A 23,586-nucleotide genomic window follows, 5' to 3' on the forward strand; every position below is an offset into this window, starting at 1 on the left:
TGCCAGTACTTCACCACACTTGATTTGGCGAGTGGATTTTATCAAGTGGAGATGGATCCACAGGACATAGAAAAGACAGCATTTAATGTTGAACACGGTCATTTTGAATTTCTACGTATGCCTATGGGACTCAAAAATTCTCCGTCCACATTTCAGCGAGTAATGGACAACGTCCTGAGAGGGCTGCAAAACGAGATATGCCTAGTGTATCTCGATGATATAATAGTGTTCAGCACATCCCTACAGGAGCACATGATTAATCTTGAAAAGGTTTTTCAGAGACTTAGAGATTCAAACTTCAAAATTCAGATGGATAAATCTGAGTTTCTGAAGCTTGAAACAGCTTATCTTGGACACATCATCAGTAAGGATGGAATCAAACCAAATCCTGACAAGATAGAGGCTATAAGAAAATACCCCATCCCGAAGACACCTAAAGAGATAAAACAATTCCTAGGCCTACTTGGTTATTATAGGAAATTTATTCCAGATTTCGCTCGCACTACTAAGCCACTCACTCAATGTTTGAAGAAAGGAAGGAAAATCAGTGTCGACAATGAATACATAAATTGCTTTGAGAAATGCAAAAGTCTCTTAACTAACGACCCCATCCTGCAATATCCTGATTTTACCAAGGAATTTGTACTAACTACGGATGCATCAAATGTTGCTATTGGAGCCATCCTATCACAGGGTCCGATTGGGTCAGATAAACCCGTGTGTTATGCATCGCGAACCCTAAACGAAAGTGAGTTGAACTACAGTACAATCGAAAAAGAACTGCTTGCTATAGTATGGGCTACAAAATACTTTAGACCCTATCTATTTGGTCGAAAGTTCAAGATCATAACCGACCACAAGCCACTACAATGGATGATGAATCTGAAAGAGCCGAATTCACGTCTTACAAGATGGCGACTTAAACTAAGTGAGTACGATTTTACAGTAGTTTATAAAAAAGGTAAAATTAACACCAATGCTGACGCTCTTTCCCGGGTAGAAATTCACACCAAAGACGTAATGTCTTTGATAGATGAAATTGACGAGCTTAATTCAATTATGGGAAATCCATCCGATACCATACGAGCTCAAGCTAATTCATCTACTGAGACTGTTCACACTAGTAATGAGAATCCAATTTTGGAAATCCCTATCACAGACGAACCACTCAATAAATTCAATAGACAAGTACACTTTACTATCGTGAATGGTGTTAAAAAGCGGCCCCAGGTAACTAAACCATTTGATACTCACACGCGCATTAGTATTCAATTATCAGAATCTAATTTAGAGGAAGACGTAATCAACGCCGTCAAAGAATACGTAAATCCAAAGGTAAAAACCGCCCTGTTAATTACTCCTCCATTGGGAATGTATTCGATTATCCCGATACTACAAGATAAATTTAGAAGTTCATCCATGAATCTTGTGTTAGTTAAAATGGAATTGGAAAATGTTAAGGATTACCTTCGTCAACAGGAAATTATCCGCCACTACCATGACGGAAAAACCAACCATAGAGGAATAAATGAGTCTTTTTTGGCTTTATCCCGGAAGTATTATTGGCCAAAGATGAAGGAACACATAACAAAATTCATAAGTGAATGTACACTATGCGGACAGGCAAAGTATGATAGGCATCCCGTTAGACCTCAGTTTAACATTGTACCTCCAGCTACCAAGCCGTTTGAAATAGTTCATATAGACTTGTTTACAGCAGAAGGCGAGAAATACTTAACATTTATAGACGTTTTCACTAAATACGGTCAAGCTTACCACTTACGTGACGGAACAGCTGTTAGTATATTACAATCCCTCTTACATTATTGCACGCATCATGGTATTCCTTTAACCATCGTAACGGATAATGGGACCGAGTTCACCAACCAACTGTTTATGGAATTTACAAGATTACATAAGATCAACCATCATAGAATATTAGCTCATTCTCCTAACGATAATGGAAATATCGAAAGGTTTCATTTGACTATCCTTGAACACCTTAGGCTTCTTAAATTACAACGTAAAGAAGAACCTATTATTAATCTCATGCCCTATGCAATCATAGCTTATAATAGTAGTATACATAGTTTCACTCGATGTAGGCCCTTTGACTTACTAACAGGACATTTTGACCCCAGAGACTGCATGGACATTGACTTTACACAGACATTATTACAACAGTACGTCCAAAATCACAGAGACCAAATGACAAAAGTATATGACATAATTAACTCTTCATCCCTTGCTCACCGTACCGATATAATGGATAATAGAAATAAGACTCGTGAACCCGAGATAGAATACGCACCCCAACAACAGGTCTTTATTAAGAACCCCTTTGCTAGTCGACAAAAAACTGCCCCTCGCTATACACAAGATACAGTTTTAGCTAATCTACCCATTCATATATATACGTCGAAAAAACGCGGCCCTGTAGCAAAATCAAGGTTGAAACGTATACCTAAAGCGGCCAATTTGTTACAGGATTCTGCTAATGACGGTACTTCCATTGACGCGACCTCAAGAGATAAAACTTGAGAACCTGGATGACGGACCCGGGTTACTACCCTACAGACTTGGACTTATGAGACTTACGACACACCATCATACATTTCTTCAGTACGTAAACTTGACTGACATAGAGAGTAATATCCACTCGATGCAATCTCAACTACTAAGCTACCAAGACCGATTAACAAACGACACCCTTCCAATATATGAAATTCAGATATTATATCTTTCTAACAAGCTTGACAAAGTTCTTAAGCAGTTACGATCTTTGGAACCGAATCGCGTTAAAAGAGGTCTTGTAGATGGATTAGGTTCAATCATCAAAGGAATAACAGGAAATTTAGATCAAACTGATGCTTTAGCATATAATAGGGCTATTAAAACGTTAGAAACCAATCAGAATGAAATAGTTAAAGAATTTAATAATCATATTAGTATTAACAAGGAGTGGATGTCTAAGCATAGTAGTGTGTTAACCCAAATTTTAGAAAACCAGATCAAAATTAACACTACGTTGAACTTGATTATCAATAGTGATGTACGTAGAGAAGAAAGTCTAGTTAAATATGCCAAGTTTGCTCAACTTCTAGAATTGTTAACTGAAAATGTAGAAGATCTAACTCAAGAATTACTTAGGATAGAAAATAGTTTAGCTTTTATTCGTGCTTCGAGCACGCATCATTCAATGATAGATATAGATATACTAGAATCAATAGTTAGTAGATTAAAAGTAATTTACGGTAGAGAGCAGATTTTAGATTTAGAACTTAGAGAATATTATGATGTTATTATTCCGGCATCATATTATGTCGATAGAAATATAGTTTTCGTTTTTAAGTTTCCTATAGTATCTAGAGATAAGTATGACTTTTATAGATTATCCATAGTTCCTAATAAACACGCCCAAGCCCTTATACCACCCTTTCCTTTCATAGCAACAAACGAGTTGTCGTTCATGTACATAGAGGCAGAATGCCCGAAGTTAAAAAACTGGTATCTCTGTGGTAAAGCGATTGTTCATCAGATTCGCACCAAATCGGATTGCATCCAAGAACTCATCATCAACCGAACCCTTCAGGAATCCTGCGAACTCACTACTGTAAATTTGTTACGGGAGGCCATGGAAAAACTCGATGATCAGCACTACGTTGTATCATTCCCTCAGCAAACTAAAGTACATCTCACTTGCAACAATAGAAGCCACACATCACTTCAAGGAAGCTATCTCATCACGGTTCCTATCGGATGTCGTTTCAAGACAGGACAATTAACCATTGCTAACGACAACGATGAGATCAGAGGCCAACCCCTCAAATTAATCAACATATCCTATGATATTGGAAACCAAAAGATTGCAGCAGCCCGCATCAATCTCAACTCCATCGATCTGCGAGGATTACACCACGCCCAAGATAAAATCCTAATCCAGCATCCTTTACACATTGACAGCGTACAATCAGGTATCCTCCATCACACAACAATACCTGTCTACTCAATACTTCTGTGTGCGGTCATATTGGCTCTCATACATATGACTAGACAGCGCATAAAGAGACGTAACCGAAGGAAAGAACACCAGCAACCATCTGCAACCGAGACAGAAAGGAAAACGGGTAACCCTGAAAATGTTCCGGCGATATTTTCACTGAAGGTCTAAAATAGTCGCCGTTCCAAGGGGGGAGGAATTACGTATACCTAACTGAAGCAGATCGCCGACGTTGCAGTTTCAGCGTATTGTGGATGTGACGACGGCTGACCTCAATTGGGCAACTCATGTTATTTTAATTTAATTAAAATATTCATTCTATATTCGATCGTCGAATGTATTAGAATAATTTTAGATATAATATTTCATTGTAATTTTTATATAATTAAAGTATTAGAAAGTTTTTTGGTTTTTTTTCCAATCTGTGGCTGTCGCATACTTATTTAGCTATAGGTAGATATATTCTGTTTTTGTTTACTCAATCTTGGCTTTAATAAGGATGAGTTATTTATACCTATTAGCGTGAGTCACCGTTAGTTACTCATTATAATCTTATAATGGTAATAGACTTACACGCGTACAGTTACACTTACATCATATGAATAATATTATATTGTAGAGCTGCGCTAAAAAACTTAGAACTTGAAGAAAATGTAGAACATGAATATTTGGAATGTACTCTCGTTTTTGGAATAATAATCATGTCTCCAATATAAAATATTTTATAAGTGTTATTTCCCAAATCCGATCTTGAAGTGAAGTCATATTTTTTAATAAACTGGACTTTTTGCCAACGTGATTTCTCATGCGATAATATTGAGACATCGTATTCATTTTATTGTGAGAATTGAATTTGTTAGTTTCACACATTAGTCACGCAGTAAAAAGCTAAGGATTAAGTCATATCTAGAATTATCCTAATACCCTATAAGACTTGAAAATGGAAATGATTTGCATGATCATATAACTTGTTTACACAGCAACAAATCGACAAGATTGATAAACATTCGTATCATTAACCAACATGAAACTATTTGGAAACCAATAAATGACGTAATCGTTAGAAGATAAATTATACCAAATAAGTTGATATCAAGGGACATTTACGGTTGGTCAATTCGAACAGACGAACAGCCTTCGTTCAAAAAGTGGAACTATTGTTGAAGAAGGTCAGAGACGAGTAAACTGTTGGGGTTATAGCAATTCGCGTGATTCGACCAAATCGTAGCTGACTGACTCACTGACGAACCTTTATGTATTTATAGACCTGATTTATGATTAAATGTGTCTATCTAGCCGGTTGAAATCGAGATAAAGTACGATACGTACTATAGTATGGTACGGTTTGTTCTTTTAATATATTCTGAAATTCTAATAAATTGGCTTAATGAATATGTTGATTTACATGATCAAAATCATTCCTATCTTTTTAATAAGAATTTACAAATATTTTTGTATTACACGTAAGAAAGAAGAAATGTTTCTGAGTATAAACTCATCAACAAAGACTAAACTAAATGTTACTTATAAAAGTAACATTTAGTTTAGTCTTTGTTATTCGATATACCTATAATTAGAAGAATCATAATAAAATAAATATGCTGACTTGATCAATTTTTAAGAACCCTTAGCTTTCTGAACGTGGGGGACATTCAAGTGTTAAGATAATGAACGTGGGACACAAAAGAAAAAGCTCCCCAAAGTCTTTGAAAATGTGATTGTTTATTTTTAATACGTACGGAAAAGTTTATTTCTATTTTTGTACAAAAAAATGTTTTTAAATCATTATATGTACTCTCAATGAAAAACAGCACTAATAAACTATTAAGCTGAAACAGACCATAAAAATGAAGCCACTAGCTAAAAACAATAGGTGTTCATAGCTGCGTATACTAATTTGCAAATCATTCAAATTTCGAAACTTGAAATGTTTAACACCTCATAGTCGCAAATAAAGATTATTTTAACAACAGTATTCTAAGTTGCATGAATCTATGTGTAGGATAAGAAACTTGGTAATAACTAGGGATGTAACGATACCGATACCGATACCGATATATCGGCCGATATATCGGCAAGCCGATATATCGGTATCGCCGATAATAAATCAACCGATACCGATATTTTTTTATTAAATTCTTTCTTTTCTTTTATGTTTTTGCATTGTATTCATTCATATTGTTTTATTTCCGTTTCTGTAATAGTGTTAAGGAAGAGCGGAACCTCCTGACACAAGCATTTTATTTGCTTACTAGGAGTGTTCCAATCACAAATTTGTTTATGTAAAGGAAAGAAATAAATAATTTTGAATTTTTTTTAATTTTTAACGTGATAACGTTTTTAAAATCGTTTTAGTCGGGTGACATGTTCATAAACTTGTGTCACACCAAAACCTCACGAGCGCGATCGCAGGTATAACGAGAGAGAGACGGACCGATCTCCCGTTTCATCTCGAGCGCTGCCACTGCATTATGTTATCACGTAAACATCTCGATCGTAAACCTACTTTACAAACAACCAATTTTTTTGATATCAAATAATTCAAAAACCCGCGCCCAATGAACGATGCGGGAGGCCGCCCGCGCGTGCGCACTTTGTTTTCTGAAAAAACTCTACCAATAGTAAACTTTTATTAGGTACTGATTGTATGTGTATTACTTAAAGTTTAACTGACTTCGTAAAATAATAATACTAAAATAAATGGTTTTGTTGTTTTTTGATTTGGCATTTTTATTTAAAAGAATACGATTAACAGTTGTCTCTGTTAAATGTTGGTAACTTTTTATGCATAATTCACTATTTATTTTTCTACCAAGCCATCGATATCGGTATCGGTATCGGTATCGCCGATACATTGCTACAAATATCGGTATCGGTATCGTATCGGCAAAATCATGTATCGTTACATCCCTAGTAATAACCACAGGTAATAACTATTAACATACCTTCCTCTTGAATAGCTCCTTCCTTGGCTCTATCTTTAAAAAAAAAACATGAAAATATGTATGTTGCATAATTTCAAAGATCTAATATGCATACACACAGACGCCAGAAAGTGTCTATGTTTTATACTATGTAGTGATTGTTGCTCCTTTAGAAGGAAGAATGGATAATATCCATGGCTGGATCGTGACCATCCGTAAAATACCCAACGGTTCATTGTTCAAATAGTTCTGTTTTGTTAGTAACCAGTAATTACATGCGATAAGTCTTGAACAACCAGCACCTATCTAATCTTATCGAGGTGACGTCATCAGTATAACAAAAATATGTAGTTGTATGCAGTTTTGATATGACTTTGTAACAAGAACTTCTTTTGAACGATCTAAATCCAATGTGAGTGCACATTTGTAGTGATTTTATTTTACTGTGGAGCTAAGTATAATAATAAGTTGCATATTTAAATATGTAGCTATGCATGTATTTAAAATTTAAATAGATTGAATAATATTTCGGTAATACTACTTTAAATCATTTACTAGGATGGCTTGTTAATGCGATAATTTTGGAATATGTACAAGTTGAACCAGCTAATTTACGATTTGCATTGCAAAATTAAGTATCGATTTTGTGCAATTGGTGCTATCTATTTAGTATTTGGTTTATCAGTAGTCGCCGGTAAATATTGGAACAGTGGAAAATATTGTAGGTACTGTAGCCATTATTGGACTTGGTTTGATGTAATTCAAGTACATTATAATAAAAATTACTAGTATGTTCTAACTACTTCATCGACTACCTATCATACACTACCATACTTGTTTAAAAGCATCATATTGTCATAGTTTAAATCAAATTGCAATAACAGTGTTTAATTTTACTTAAAAAAACTAGTAGCAAATAAGATATTGAACCATATTATTTCATCTGCTTGACCTGAACGTCGTCGAACTCAATGGTTTTTTAACAATGATGATCGTCAGTCGTTACAAAATGCCTACCCCATAAAATAGTTTCCAGTATAAATAAATACTTTAATTTATGTACTTTCAATCTCTAAATTGACTTTCTGAATTATTTAATTGGGTAACGGAAAGCCTACCTATAGGAACGGAACGGAAAGGGTTGGTCCATCTTATTAGTCAAATGAAATGTGAAAACATGAACCATGTTGCGCTGAAATGTCGATTTACTGCGAAAGCACGCGCGCGTGACCCAAATGCATGCTCTTTCTATGTGTAATGTAAACACATGCTAATATTGCACCCGTTTGTTTGCAGAAGTGATTGTGGCGCGGTGAGGTGCACTAGGTCGCCATGACGACCGACATCTCGGTGTCCCGCTGGGACCCGTCCGTGGGCCACGGCCAGGAGATCATCGATGAGATCGAGTACGATGGCGGCAACTCGTCGTCGAGGCTTTTCGAACGATCGCGCATCAAGGCGCTTGCAGGTGATTGCTTTTAGAAGTTTATAGGTTTAATAAAATAGGGAAGGTGAATGGGAGGAAGGACTTATACATATAATTACTGATGATAGGCAGTATTTAAGAATATTGCATTTTACTTGATTTAATCTTAACGAATTTAATCGCGATTACTTTCATTTCATTTCAATTATCTACTTACTATTCGTCTTCTAGTAGGATTATAATCCCCTAATTTTTGATTATTTTTATAAAATAAGAAATTATTCGAGTCTCTGTTCGCGTAGAAACTGCTGTAAATTAAGGATTAAAACAGATGGACAGGCTATAATATAAAACGACAGATGCACGACTTATGCGACAAGGAAGTGAGGCTAAGCGAGTTCTAATAAAATAATAAAACTGGGTTTAGTGTGAGAGCTACAAAGTTACGAGTTCATTTTATGGATAGTTTGGCCTAAATAATATCTACTTAAAAGTAAGAACATACGTTTTACATTAAATAAAATACATAATAATAAAAATCTTATGCGTATAACATGCATATTTCTTAATTTGCTCTTTCAAAATAAAGATTTTGATATCTAATACCTGCAATAAAATTTAAGAAGTTGCTTTGATTTTGATTTTTCAGAACTGTGCATTGTGCAATGTGCATGTTTTTAATTGAATATCTAAAGTTTTATAAAATATCTATTTTGAATTCCTATTCGACTCCATCTTGTTTATAGGCAGATCTAAAAGATCTAAAATCGCCTCTCATACCACAAATTGCTTAACAACATTATGTTTTGTTTAAATATATTTCTTAACATAGTTTCGATATCCTATTATGATAAAGAAATGTTGATAATGATACGGCTGGTAGCCAATGTAGGCGACTGATAAAGAGTTCGATTACAGCCGTGTATTATATTCATTGTGTAGCGGGAAAATTATACTGCAATACTCGTTACGGTGTTATACAATAATACACGCATTTTACTTAATGACGACCATAATAATTAATTGTAAACTTTAAAATATCATCACAACACATACAAATATAATTAACCAATGCCAATACAGCTTACTGCTTATCATCGAGCATGGAGCGATTTCCTTTTTCCCTATAATACACGTATGCTGAACATTTGGTTAGTTTGAATTTATGTTTATACTTTTATACCGTACGAAACGAAGTTTTATCAGTAACTGAAAAGATACTTGATAAGATCGCCTGTACAGTGTTATCTATACTCTACCATGAGTGAACTTACTCGAAGACGCAAGCGTGCGTCAAAAATAATTCGTGTAAATACTTTAAAATAAAACTGTTCGTACTCAAAATCTACTATGACGTAATGAAATCCATAGTTCTATCGGGTAGATATATCATAGTTGACTTTGATTTCATCGCCAATCACGATCAAGAGCTGATAACCTCGCGGAGAATTTGAATCTTTAGTGCAACAATAGACAAATACAATAAGGATTCTATGTAGTTCATTACCCCGTAGTTGACGACATCTGAAGCGTGCGTATCGAATATCCTTACTCAGTAGCTGGTTAGATTTTGTCGCTCTAATTGTTACCGGTCTTTCGTCTCGAACCACGAGCTTAGTGATCAGTCCATGCTAGTGATATGACATCGACGGAGTGCTACGATCTCATCAAGAGAGGTGTCGACATAGAAGTGCCCGGATTGGAGTTGTATTATGATAAAGTTGTAATTGAACTCAGAGGTTCGTAAAAGTGCTTGTTTTAGTGACGCGATGCGGTGTTCTTGGTCAAGGTTATTTGCGAATGGTGTAGTTCATAGTGAACGTGAAATGTGATGTCCTTTTTCGGAAGGCTATGTTTATAATTACTATTATCAATGGTCTTATCGAATACTGTGTCAACAGTGGTGTTTCTAATATTCCTCATAGGGAGCAGTGATTTTGTGATATATGTAAAATAAAAGAAATATATATTTACGACTTGGTGCATTGCTACATAAGCTTACTTCGCTCCAGTTCCGCTCGTGGGGCGACATTCGATCTTCTTGTGTTTCACATATCGCTTACTGAACTCAATCCTGCAGTGAGTTACTGCGATGTCGCTGGCTGATCCGGACGGGTGTCCAAGGAGGAAACTCCGGTGCCCTCGCCGCGGCCTGCCCCACTGGCGGTTAATGTGTTAACATTTACTGTTATTTCTATTGCATCATAATTATGTTTACTTTTGTTCAAAACGGAAGGTCAAAATTGTTTTCGCTTTGTAAAGCTCTTCTATACTTATTTTGTAATATCCTTCGTTTTTTCGGCAAGCTGCTGTTTCTATACCTTGTCTATATGTATCACCATTGTAAGTTCAATACGTACATTCCAGACGAACGAGAGAGCGTACAAAAGAAGACGTTTCAAAAATGGGTGAACTCACACTTGGTGCGAGTGGGTTGCCGCATCGGCGACCTCTACGTGGACATGCGGGACGGCAAGATGCTCATCAAACTGCTGGAAGTACTCTCAGGGGAGAGATTGGTAAGTTAATTTAGTTATTTATCGAATACATTATACATATTCAATTCATTCATATGGCCGGCTTTTTTTAAACCAAAGATACATATACCAGTTATAAGCAACACATTATCCATTGATCTAATCGTTTAAGTAATTACTTATGTTGTTTTTAAAATTAACATTAAATCTGTTGAAACAATCTGTGTTTATTGAAATAATTATATATCCAATGTTTGTGCTGGATATTGGCAGAAGCTGTCTTAACCGAAAAGAAGTTCAAGAACGAAATAAGAAACAGTTCGGTTTGAAATAAGATATAATACTAATAGATATCTAAATTACCCTTTTTATTCCAGCCTCGTCCAACGAAAGGCAAAATGCGTATCCACTGCTTGGAGAACGTGGACAAGGCGCTGCAGTTTCTGCGCGAGCAGCGAGTGCATCTCGAGAACATGGGATCCCACGACATCGTAGATGGAAACCCGAGGCTCAACCTGGGTCTCATATGGACTATCATTTTACGATTCCAGGTAACGTTTTAGGCTATTAAACACGTTGGGCGCCTGTTGCATATAAATAAATAAAATATAACTTTATTTGTACATAAACTTCAGTATGTATTCATCATTGCGTTAGTTCTACATTGAATAAATACCACGATACATTTGGTAGTATTTATGGGCGGAACACGATAAACATATTTTTAATAATTAGTAAATTAATTAATTGAAACAACAATGAACATAATCTTAACCTGAACATTATTCATAGATTCAAGATATAACCATAGAAGAGACAGATAACAAAGAGACAAAATCCGCCAAGGACGCGCTCCTATTATGGTGTCAAATGAAGACGGCCGGTTACAACAACGTGAATGTACGCAATTTCACGACTTCCTGGCGTGATGGTTTGGCCTTCAACGCTATCATACACAAGCACAGACCAGATCTCATACAGTTTGAGAAACTGCACAGAAGCAATCCGATGCATAACTTGAATAACGCCTTCAATGTTGCTGAGGAGAAACTCGGACTTACTAAACTGTTGGATGCTGAAGGTAACCATGAGATTGATATAATTCGTATTGAATATTGAATAATAAACAAAATATTAATATGTATGAATACTTCCGATGGTATTAAGGTTTACTTACTAGATTTGTTAAATATAAATTTAAAACTAGATGTTCATACAGGCAATATCCTAAGAAACAAAGACTACTTGATAATTTTTGGAAAATTTTATAAAATTTTAAAATTTTATATCTATTACACAGATATCGCCGTCGACCACCCGGACGAAAAGTCTATCATTACCTACGTAGTGACTTACTATCACTACTTTAGTAAGATGAAGCAAGAAACAGTGCAGGGCAAGAGGATCGGCAAAGTTGTCGGTATCGCTATGGAGAATGAGAAAATGATGCATGAATACGAGACTTTGACTAGGTGAGTTGTAAATTTAAAATTATTTTCCGGTTGTATAAAATTTTATTTTTAATTTTTAATTTGTGTAAATAGGTTATTTTATTGAAGAAAAATATCTGTCACCAGGACGTCGGATTTCGCACTTTTTCATCTAAAAATGCAAGACAAATATTTTCTAGAAGCCAAGAAGTCGTGTAATTATGCCACGATGAAATAATAATATAATGTTACAATACGACCAACGTAACTTGGCGGGCCTGAACATAGCCTCTACGAACTTTTGCGCATGTACACTCGTAAAAAAAAGTGTTATAGGCATTTATTTCTTTTAAACTGATATTCGAATAAAAATTTCCTTATACAGAGACCAAGTACAAATAAAATAAATATCAAAACGCTATGAGACATAAAGCAATAAAAATAACCTAATGAATTCAGGATTCACTCAGCAACTCTTAAAAAAACTGTCAACATTTTTTACGCCTTCTTCTTTTTCTTTTTTAAAATACTGCGTTAAATCGAATATTATTTTTCTCGCCTGGCGATTTAAAACCATATTATGCTTTGGTGGCATCTTTGTTCCCGAATAATACAAAATTCCAAGTAGAATATTCCAAATTATCACTAAAACAAACTTAAACACGAACAAATTTAAACTTAACACTCAACAATATAATAATAACAAATAATAACGATCAACTCAACGAAAACTTTTGTAACCGCCTGTACTCAAGACAGAGATAGCGACACGAACACGACACCAATGTTAACGTGTGACTGAGATACATAATTGCGTACCGAGAATTGCCGAATATGCACGAAGTTATACGACGTAAACAAAAAGGGATGTCCACTATGCGTGTCTGAGGATATTGATTAATCGATTTTTTTTTCAAATCGATTGAAATTGAATTGTGAAATATATTTATATTTAATTTTATAATAGGTTTCAAATATTCTCAATCAGTCCTTATTGTAGTGGTCGTTTATAAATAAATGATATTTAACTAAATCATGTCTTACAACCATGAAAATAAAATGTTATTAGTTTTTTTTGCTATTAAACTCGAAATCTCTTTTACTAACGACAAAATTCAATAAGTTTGTAAAGCTATTTCGTTCAGTATCTCATATAAACAAAAATCAATAAATTTCAAATCGATAAAAATCGATTGCGATATTCGTTCGAATAAAGGGATGATTGTGTTTACATAGAGTCAATCCCTAGCCTAGATCTCCGCCCCGCGCACGCCGCCTCCTGCCACCATTTCGTTCCTAAAAAACGTTCGTGCGCAGCCTTCTGCGCGAAGTTCAGGCCCGCCAAGTTACGTTGGCCGTAGTGTAAATGTTAGCATTTCACGAAAAATAGGTGATTGGCGTCAATTTTGCGGAAACATATATGTATTAATTATTATTAAAATGTTAATATTAAATGTAAAATTAATTTTCAATATTGTGATTGGTTTATTTCAGTGATCTGCTGCAATGGATCGAGCGTACCATCGAAGCGCTCGGTGACCGCACGTTCGCGAATTCCCTGGAAGGTGTGAGACAACAACTGATACAGTTTGCCAACTATCGCACTGTTGAGAAACCGCCCAAGTGAGTTGAACTTTATTTATTGAAGTGAAACTTCTTTATCGGGGTTGGACAAAAATTTTGTGTAACATTTTTGCGTTACGCCGTACGCGTGACATTTTTGCATTACGCCGTACTCGTGACATATTTAAGGTCATAAAGAAGTTTCACTTCTTACGTGTGTACTCTAGTACACGCGCATACATTTTTTAACAATTTATATCTAGCAATTGGAGTGTAAAGTAAGTTACAGGATTATTCGTTGTAGTTTGTTTAATTTGTCAAATAAAATGTTATTTAACATTATCACTGCGTGGTGGATCGAGCATAAGGCATCATGATATTATGTTCATAATATTATTTATAATATTATGAACATACAACACATACAATGATTTATCATTACAGACTTGGAATTGAACGATCCACACCTGAAATCTTAATCCATCACCATCATCATGATATGTATTCAACTCATATATTCACACACTCATTTAACCAAATTAATATAATTTTTAACTCCCGCAGGTTCGTAGAAAAAGGCAACCTCGAAGTGCTACTATTCACGCTGCAATCCCGAATGCGTGCGGCGAACCAAAAGCCCTACACTCCCCGTGAAGGTCGCATGATACATGACATCAATAGAGCCTGGGAGAGACTTGAGAAGGCGGAACATGAGAGGGAACTTGCGTTGCGGGAGGAACTGATTAGACAGGAGAAATTGGAGCAGTTGGCTGCTAGGTAGGGATATGCAAAATTAAAAAAAAAAATGTTATACTAAATATTGATATAGGGTTTTTTGCTATAAAACAATCTTGATGTAAAGTATAAGAAGGGGTAAAAGACAGTAAAAATATTGATATGTTACTTAAAAAATTACGTTCGAAATTGAAAAAAAAAAAGTATTTACTTGCGCTACAAGAAAATCTTCCAGTGAAAGTGATATAAAATAAAATGATTGGAAACAAAGTTTCTTCCATTAAAAACGCAATATTGAATGCAATATGAAAATTAAATACCTAAGTGTAGTTTTTACTTTTCATTATTATTCTTATGAAACAAATTAGTAGTTAAATTCGATGATTACAGATTTTGAAATCTTAAATTTCATTAGTAGTTGAATCCAATTTTTTTTTATTATTTAATCATATCATAATTCCGACAGATTCAACCGCAAAGCACAGATGCGTGAAACGTGGCTCTCTGAGAACCAGCGGCTAGTAAGCCAGGACAACTTCGGTTTCGACCTCACGGCCGTTGAAGCGGCGGCCAAGAAGCACGAAGCTATCGAAACTGATATATTCGCGTATGAGGAGCGAGTGCAAGCGGTAGTTGCTGTATGCGGGGAACTGCAGGCTGAACGGTGAGATATTATTATTAAATTAAGGGCTAATTTTTCAATGCTTGGTTAAAACTTATCCGTCCAATAATGTATTACACGATAATATTAATATGTCACGTAAACTGTCAAATACGGACAATTAGAATACGTTTTTAAAATGGTAGTTTTATACATTATTCGACGAATAAGTTTTATCCAAGCATTGAAAAATCGGCCCTAAGTGATAGAAAGATACTTTACCGTCAAAAACCCAAATTTTATGGTAATAACCTCCATCAGATTTTAAAAGAAACCGACAAATCGAGACAGGAACGTAACCGCTTTATTTTCGATACACATCCTTCAAGGTTTTTGTAACACATATAATTTGACACTTTGAACCTAATGACGGTATGTGACAACTCAAAAGATACAATTGTTTCTGGCATCAAATTATACTATAACAAAAGGCATAATAATTGGACATGGACATATAATCTTAGATTAACCAATCAATTTGCTTGTTTAACCTAAAAGGCCATCCACACGTCTGCCGAACAACGTGACAAACAACGAACACAAAGGACACATACACATTGTTCGGCAGACGTGTGGATGGCCTAAAAGATAATATTATGTCCATGCGGTTTAGTGTGGGAGCCCTAAATTGTGTCTGAATGTCTGCGATCGGTCGTCATTGTAGATGTCTATCTATTCATAATCGCCGTATTGTCGGCAAACAACGACGATCATTTACTATCAACTTCAAAAATTCATGTTTTGAGCCTTTGAGGAGACAGATAGCTTCAGTAATCAGTTGCCCAGGTTCATTATTAATTTCATTGTCATTGTGATCCAAATTCCATAATTGTTAAATTTGCAAAATATATTATAAGTGGCGTACTAGATTCACCTAGTTGCCACAAGCAAAAATATTAAATTAGCGTTTTCAAACAAACTTTGGCCATCACACTCAAACAAATTTATAATATGAAAGTAAGAAAAAATATCAATAGCGCGAGTTTGTTTCGCGCTAAAGTTCAGTAGCGCCATCTATTGGGGCTTACAGTAAACTAATATTATCACTATATAGAAAAGTCGCTTCCCGCGTTAAGTCTGTGTGTTTGGATCTTTAAGAGGGGGTTTAAAGCAAAATTACCAATCTTCTATTAATATTCAAGACCAACTTTATAAATCAATTTGCCACCTAACCACATTTAACTTGCCTCTTTTTTTCTACCTACCATCGTAATTTCAGTAAGCTTGTTACCTTTTGCCCAGGTTGCCTGGAAGAGATCACTACTAAGTGATAAGGCCGCCTAATAAACTATACTTTTCTTCTTTTGCTTTGTATAAATTAGCAATAAGTTTCCCATGTATAGTTTTATTAAAGAGTAATAAATAAATAAATAAATAACTAGAGGCAGCTTTGAAAACGTAACAAAACATCTACACAGGTACCATGACATTGAGCGTGTGTGTGCCCGTCGTGACAACGTTCTACGTTTGTGGGCGTATCTGCTTGAACTGTTGCGTGCGCGTCGAGCCCGTTTGGAACTCAGTTTGCAGCTGCAGCAGAACTTCCAGGTGAATTGAATATTATTATGAGATAAATTAAGTGGAGATTGAACGTGTTGATCGTTAAATCTCGTAAAAACAATAAGCCTAGAACATTCATGTACAGATGTAAGTATAACATACAAAATATTAGTAATTTAATAAACTAGAATTTCGTCAGGTTCAAACTCACCTTGTTAACAATTAAACAAATTATCTTTTTTATTTAACTTTCAAGTGAAACATCCTAGATGATATCATTAATTCAGCAAGAAATAAGGATTACAACTTCAAGTTCTAGATTATCTATACTAATATTATAAAGAGGAAACCTTTGTATTTTTGTATGTTTGTATTGAATAGGCTCAAAAACTACTGGACTGATTTCAAAATTTCTTTTACCATTACTTAGAGGGATTCTTCCAAATCCGTATAGGCTATATTTTATCCCGGTAAACGTAAATATGTACCACGGGCGAAGCGGGGGCGGACCGCTAGTATTATGATAAAATAAAGTCTTTAAAGTTATTTGTACATACTAATAATCACTTTTAAGTTACTAACTTAATCATAATATTTCAGGAAATGCTATACATTCTGGATTCAATGGAGGAGATCAAGATGCGCCTCCTCACAGACGATTACGGCAAACATCTCATGGGCGTTGAGGACTTGCTGCAGAAGCACGCTCTTGTTGAAGCCGACATCAACGTACTTGGGGAAAGAGTCAAGGTAATTTATTTTATTTTTTAACTGAAGAATGACGGAATAAATTTTGATGTTTTATTTATTTATTGCGTTTTGGCTATTCTTTTAGCTCTCAACCAAGCTACTCTAGGATAGTATTGTTACTATTTCTCGTATTGGCTCAACATTAAATTTTATTTCATTTGAAATGAATAAATAACATTTCAATGTCTTCTTTAGCACTATTTATAATAGAAGTTAGTTAGTTAAAAGTTATAATTTTTCTCGTTCAGGGATAAAATTTTGTAGATATTATAATGCCGAATTTCTCCACTATTTATAATAGAGATGTTAAAAGTTATAATTGTTCACGTTCAGGGATAAAATTTTGTATTTTGTAAAATTCAAATTTATATATTTAATTATTCGTTCTGCAGGTTGTTGTAGGCCAATCGCAGCGGTTCCTAGAAGTGGAAGAGGGCAACTACCGGCCATGTGACCCGGCCATCACCGTGGAGCGCATACAACAATTGGAGAACGCGTATGCTGAGCTCGTGCACCTTGCTGTTGAAAGGAGGTACGCTAAAAGAGGATTGAAAAAAAAAATTACATATAAATATTCCACATTTGGATGAAAATATGACTGGAGATTTCAGCTCATACTTTTTTTTTTGCCAATCATCATGTTTTTTATTAGAGCAAAATTAACTAATTTTTAACATGGTGGGGAGTAAGATTAGTTACAACACAGTTATACATGGAAAATTAAAATTTGGAAATTGGTTGATATTCCTACCAAATATGTTATAAGATTTCTGGACTTCATTATATCAACCTTATAAATAAAACAAAAACGTGAATTATATTAAAAAACGCTCGTGTAAGATAACTCAGAATTAACATAATCCTACGAAATTTTCTAATAATCCTAAGAAAAACAAGAATGTGAATTATTTACAAAAAAACGCTCTTGTAAGATAACTCAGAATTAATAATTTATGCAAAATGTTTATCCTAACAGGAAGCGCCTTGAAGACAGCCGCAAACTGTGGCAGTTCTACTGGGACATGGCCGATGAAGAAAACTGGATCAAGGAGAAGGAGCAGATCGTGTCTGTTGATGACATCGGTCATGATCTTACAACTGGTAAGTGAGATATTATTATAGGATGAACGGTATATATTCTTGTTAAGAAGATCATATTGTTAGATATTTTTAAATGTAATTCAATTTAAATGTTATATTCTTCTTTAATTTGTACGAAACAGAGCTCAAAAAATGTTATTGTGATAGCATATAGGCATAGCACTAAAAATATTTGTGCATTCATATAAAATACTTAAATGTTTCGATGCCAACTATTAAAATGTCAATAGACATTTGCATCGATTAATTCGACTTCTCGAGCTATAAAATGGCACCAAAAGTACATAATAAAATTTGAAATGTTTGTTTTAGTGTACCTGCTGATATCCAAGCACAAGGCGCTAGAGGCAGATGTTTCTGCGCACGAGCCGCAACTCATGGACGTCGCTGCGGTGGGCGATGAGCTCATATCGCAGGGACACTTTGGAGCTGATCGCATACAGGTTAGTTATGTTTTATGTTATGTATTGTGGTTGGGATTTATGGAACTTTATTATGGGATGGTATAATTGACAACATTTCAAAATTTTAACCTACTTATTTTTTTATTTTAATCAAAACTAGATCAAAAATTATTATACACGTATTTTTTGCTTTTTCAAAATATTAAAGTTTTCATTCATCTTTTTGAGTTTGAAAATCATCTCATTCTAAAATGTCGTAAACGCCAAATGACGTCATACATACGGAGGAATAGATTTTTTCCTTTGCGACGTAATTTAGATTAAAAAAAAAAAACTCGACAGTTGACATTTAACATTTTATCACTCTTGACAGTTGACACTAAAATAAACCGCCATTCGCCAAGCTTTGTAATTAACTACACACCGTTATTTGCAAGTCTTTTCGAGTATCTTAAATTTTGATAGCTAACATAGATTGTTGTAATTTTATACTACACAATGAAAGTTTCCGAAGGATTTCAGTCTGCTGATAATAGAAACCTACCTTCAGTTAGTTATCTGATGATAATGGAATATATGTATGAAAACGATTGCTACAATGCTGCGGAAACTCGTAGTGCTAAAGCATTACTTGCATCTCGAGAATCTTACGTCGAAACAGCAGTAGGATACGTCGAAGTTAAGCGGGAAGGAAATTTGTGTATAATTAAATGCCGTGTAACACCAGAACACAAAGTTAAAGGGAAACTATACGTCGTGTCTGCTACAATAGATGAGACTGCAGAAAAAATCATAAAAGTTGAATGTAACGACTGCGCAGCAGCAGCAGGAGGGTGCAAACACGCCATTTGTTTTGTAATTTGGCTTGTTAAACGATCAGATGAGCCATCGGTTACATCAACTGTTTGCTATTGGACTAAACCCAGACTTGCCGCAGCTGTTACAGATAAGCAGTTTGTTTTGGCTAAAAATTTGGGAAGAAAAAGGAAAGTTCCTGAAGATATAAATGTGAATGTAACATTATCCACATTTACTAATGAGTGTAATCTGCGCAATATATCTGAAGGAATGATTTTAAAATATTGCCAAGAACAGCAGCCTGCACTGATTGATTTAACCGTTTTTAATTTAATGCTCCAGTTTATTCAAGATGTCCAATATGATCACAGTTACATGGCATTTAAATCATGGTATGCAAACATCATTACAGACAACCTCAAAAACCAAATAGCTGAAAAAACTAAAAAACAGGCTGACTCTAAATTGTGGCATGCAATGCGTCAGGGTAGAGTGACTGGCTCCAAAATTTATGAGGCAGTGAAATGCAAAACTACAGATGGTGCATTAGTCAACAGTATTTTAGGGGGATATAAAGTGCCAGAGACTCAAGCTATTAAAAGAGGCAAAACATTAGAAAATCTAGTTATTCAGGAGCTTGAAATACAACTAAATATCCACATCGAAAAACAAGGCTTAATTTTACTATCCCCTATAATTGGAGTATCCCCAGATGGCATTTGCAAGGACTTTGTCATTGAAGTAAAAAGTCCAATGAGTCAAAAAGCAATGAAAAGGTACATAAACGAAAATGAAATAAAAGAAAAATTTAAAGCACAAATTATGCTTCAGATGTTTGCTGCTAAAAAGAAAAAAGGATTATTTTGTGTAGCTGATCCACATTTTGAACAAAACAAAATCATCCACAAATACTGGATCCTTTATGATGATGATTATATGCAACATTTGTTAAGGGGTGCTGAAAATTTCTGGGAAACATATATTTTCCCAAAAATGTTGGAAAGTGTTAAATAAATAGAACTTTATAAAAAACAGTCTTTTATTTATAGGAAATTATGAAAATCATAGGCATATTAAGATTAAATAAAATAAGTATTTTACAAAACTACATACATATACATAAGTTTAAGTTTGAACTTAATAATTTCTTAGTAAATTTAACCTAAATGTCCTTACATACAGAAATGACACTGTTTAAAATTATTTTTACAGAATATTCATTATTTATATTATAGAACTTTATAAATTAATCAAACCACATATGTACTATGGTCACCACTTCATCTATCTGTTGAATTAACTTATTTTAACAATTTTTCACTATGGAACTTTGTAAATTAATCAAACCACATGCTATTGTTACCACTTCATCGATGTATTGAATTAACTTATTATTAATAACAGAATGTGGTTTTAACAATTTAAATAATCTTATTCTCCTAATAACCCTCTCTATATGAATGCGTAGACTGGCAATAACTTTACTTTGAATGGCTTCTTTTTTTGTTAATTTTACATTTTTTGCAACACTTGGTGGACGAAGAATAAAGGACAATATGTTTGAATCCCCGATCTGCTAATATTGAGCAGTTAGGTGGTAACACATCTAAAAATCTAGATACTTCCACTATGTTTGTATCAGATATCCTACCACCATGGCCAGCTGATACAAAAACAATGAAACCATCAGGTGTTGAAGCCAATAAATATTTTAGTGTGTTAGCATTTTTATACTGAGACCAGGTCAGTGATTGCTCTATGGGTTTGGATGGTTTTTCTATTTCTATTTCAAAACAATCTATTATGCAATATATATTTGAGTATTCTTTATTTGTTTTAAAAGAAGATGGTAAGTTTCGTTTTACAGTCAAAATAGGGGGACAAAAAATCAATTGTTTAAAAAAATTAGATAGTACATAAAGAGCTTTATAAAATATACGCCATAAAGTGCTTAGAGATATACAAAACATGTCTGATATTTGCCTGAATGATAAATTATTTTTAATTTTGTATAATGTTATTATAATATATATAGATTTTAATTTTAAATGAGACACAAAAAAATTTATTAACCAATAATAATTTTGTGGTAATCCTATGTAATCTAATGGCCTTTTTTCAATTATTTCTAGCATGAAGGATTTTTGTATGTTTTCGTTTGTAATGTCAGAAACATCTACAGAAGTTGTAGTAGTAGTGCTACCCTGTGTTGATGGTATGGCATCATCAATATCAATTTGTTCACTATTAAAGTCATCATCATCTTGACAAAAAGATAATGGAGCTGTCTTAATTTTACTCAAAGAACAGTTAGTGGTGCGATCTGCCATTTTTGGTTTCACTTGCACACCTTTATTACAAAATAAAATCATCTTATTTTCTGTGACACTATCTATCTCCATTGGAATTGCTGCTGATGATGTGCTAGGCTGAGGTTCCCTTAATGGAGATATATTAGGTAGGAGGGACTGCGGTAAAGAAGCTTTGAGTTTGGGTCGTCCTCTCATAGTTGACCAATACATGTAGTTAGTTATATCTTCTTTTAACTGCAACAAATATTGATGTAAATACTGGATTGAAAGAAATCTAAGTTTGTAAATATATTGCCAGAAAAATATTCAAGTATACTATAATAGTTTTAATTAGTTTAATGAGAACACAAATATTGATTTGAGAATCAAAATCTATGTAAACAAATTTATTCAAAAAAACAATTCTGCTATTCTAAAATCTGAATAATGTTACATTGAGATGATCTTCACATATGTAAAGGCTACGCTTAGGGCAATCAACACCCACTGCTTTACACCAGTCTTGCTTAGACGCACTGGGCACCACAAAAAACATTTTTTCTTTATGTTTAATAGAATTGTTCTTGCAGGAAGGAACAAAACAATATTTGGCCTCTTTAAAAGGTGTATATTTTTCATTTAGATTCATCGTGAGATTAAAATCCAAAACAAAAACAAAATAACACGTTCTAATAACAATACTTCGTTAGCTTGAAATTTGAATAATCACAAACAGTAAACAGTAAACACTACAACTATTGACATTAGAAATATGACACAGGTGACAGGACATGCCATTGCCATGTAAACGTCAAATTGATAGTTTTTTTTTTAACATAGAAAATTAGGCTAGGGCGCGTTTTTATTCCTCCGTATGTATGACGTCATCATAACATTTTTCGTTTTTATTTAATTTCTCCTAAAATATGCGATAAAAAAATTAAATAAATTTTTTTCTGTAATCGCAATAGCAAAATAAAGAAACGGTTTTTTTCTTTCATGGCCTTATAAAAAATGAAATGTTGTCAATTTAATTAATATGTACGAGCAAGCACGTCCAAAGTGCAACAAGGCGCTTTGCTTGCAAATTGTATCCAACATTTTACACTTTATATTAAATTAAAATCAGTTCATCGTCGACGGGCATTAAGAGTACCTCGCGTGACTCATCCATCCATTATATAGTTATTATATTCAGTTAATTACAAGTTTCTTATATTTTAATAATTCTTTTATTTCAATATTAATTAATCATACACACGTACGGGATAGGCCCGTACATTCTGGTCCTTCGAGCTACCATAAAGCGGGACCCTTGTACGTTCGCGTGTGTGGTTCCGTAGACCTGTGCACCTGCAATACAGTGCATTATAGACAAGTGACTCTCTACTATATACTGTTCTAGCAAGTGAATAGTTGGTAGTAGAGTCCTAATATTACATCAACAACAATGTATCCCAACAAGCAGGGATTCGCACAAAAGGGCGACCAACAAACGGGCGGCAGCAAGGCTGCTCTGTTGAGAA

At 34.3% G+C, this 23,586-nt stretch overlaps 2 protein-coding genes across 8 annotated transcripts in view; one reads left to right on the plus strand and one right to left on the minus strand.

Moving 5' to 3' along the window:
* Positions 1-23,586, plus strand: part of beta-Spec (spectrin beta chain) — an 88,178-nt gene that overhangs the window by 25,002 nt on the left and 39,590 nt on the right. For all 7 annotated transcript variants that reach the window (XM_089697200.1, XM_089697201.1, XM_089697203.1 and 4 more), the window contains exons 2-14: positions 8,221-8,392; positions 10,718-10,869; positions 11,205-11,378; positions 11,620-11,908; positions 12,128-12,299; positions 13,752-13,880; positions 14,385-14,597; positions 15,022-15,219; positions 16,635-16,764; positions 17,317-17,466; positions 17,859-17,998; positions 18,443-18,567; positions 18,880-19,010. In XM_089697200.1, the coding sequence (XP_089553326.1) occupies positions 8,257-8,392; positions 10,718-10,869; positions 11,205-11,378; positions 11,620-11,908; positions 12,128-12,299; positions 13,752-13,880; positions 14,385-14,597; positions 15,022-15,219; positions 16,635-16,764; positions 17,317-17,466; positions 17,859-17,998; positions 18,443-18,567; positions 18,880-19,010 (2,139 nt within the window). In that variant the 5' untranslated portion in view covers positions 8,221-8,256. The remainder of the gene's footprint in view (positions 1-8,220; positions 8,393-10,717; positions 10,870-11,204; positions 11,379-11,619; positions 11,909-12,127; positions 12,300-13,751; positions 13,881-14,384; positions 14,598-15,021; positions 15,220-16,634; positions 16,765-17,316; positions 17,467-17,858; positions 17,999-18,442; positions 18,568-18,879; positions 19,011-23,586) is intronic.
* On the minus strand, positions 21,251-22,875 carry LOC149486977 (uncharacterized). The gene is made up of 2 exons (XM_089697303.1): positions 22,569-22,875; positions 21,251-22,315 (listed from the first exon to the last, which is right to left on the minus strand). Exons 1-2 carry the CDS (start codon positions 22,707-22,709, stop codon positions 21,251-21,253), a joined length of 1,206 nt encoding a protein of 401 aa, XP_089553429.1. The 5' UTR covers positions 22,710-22,875.

Source organism: Colias philodice, chromosome 7 (genome assembly GCF_061535455.1).
Source record: "Colias philodice isolate Cphi_HAF_F1 chromosome 7, ilColPhil1 Martin Lab GWU primary, whole genome shotgun sequence".
NCBI lineage: Eukaryota > Metazoa > Arthropoda > Insecta > Lepidoptera > Pieridae > Colias > Colias philodice.

Coding starts and splice junctions, on each gene's coding strand:
- LOC149486977 (XM_089697303.1), bottom strand. CDS start 22,709: ATGAATCTAAATGAAAAATATACACCTTTTAAAGAGGCCAAATATTGT. Junction 22,316..22,568: donor AGCAAGACTGGTGTAAAGCA/GTGGGTGTTGAT, acceptor TATTTGTTGCAG/TTAAAAGAAGATATAACTAA.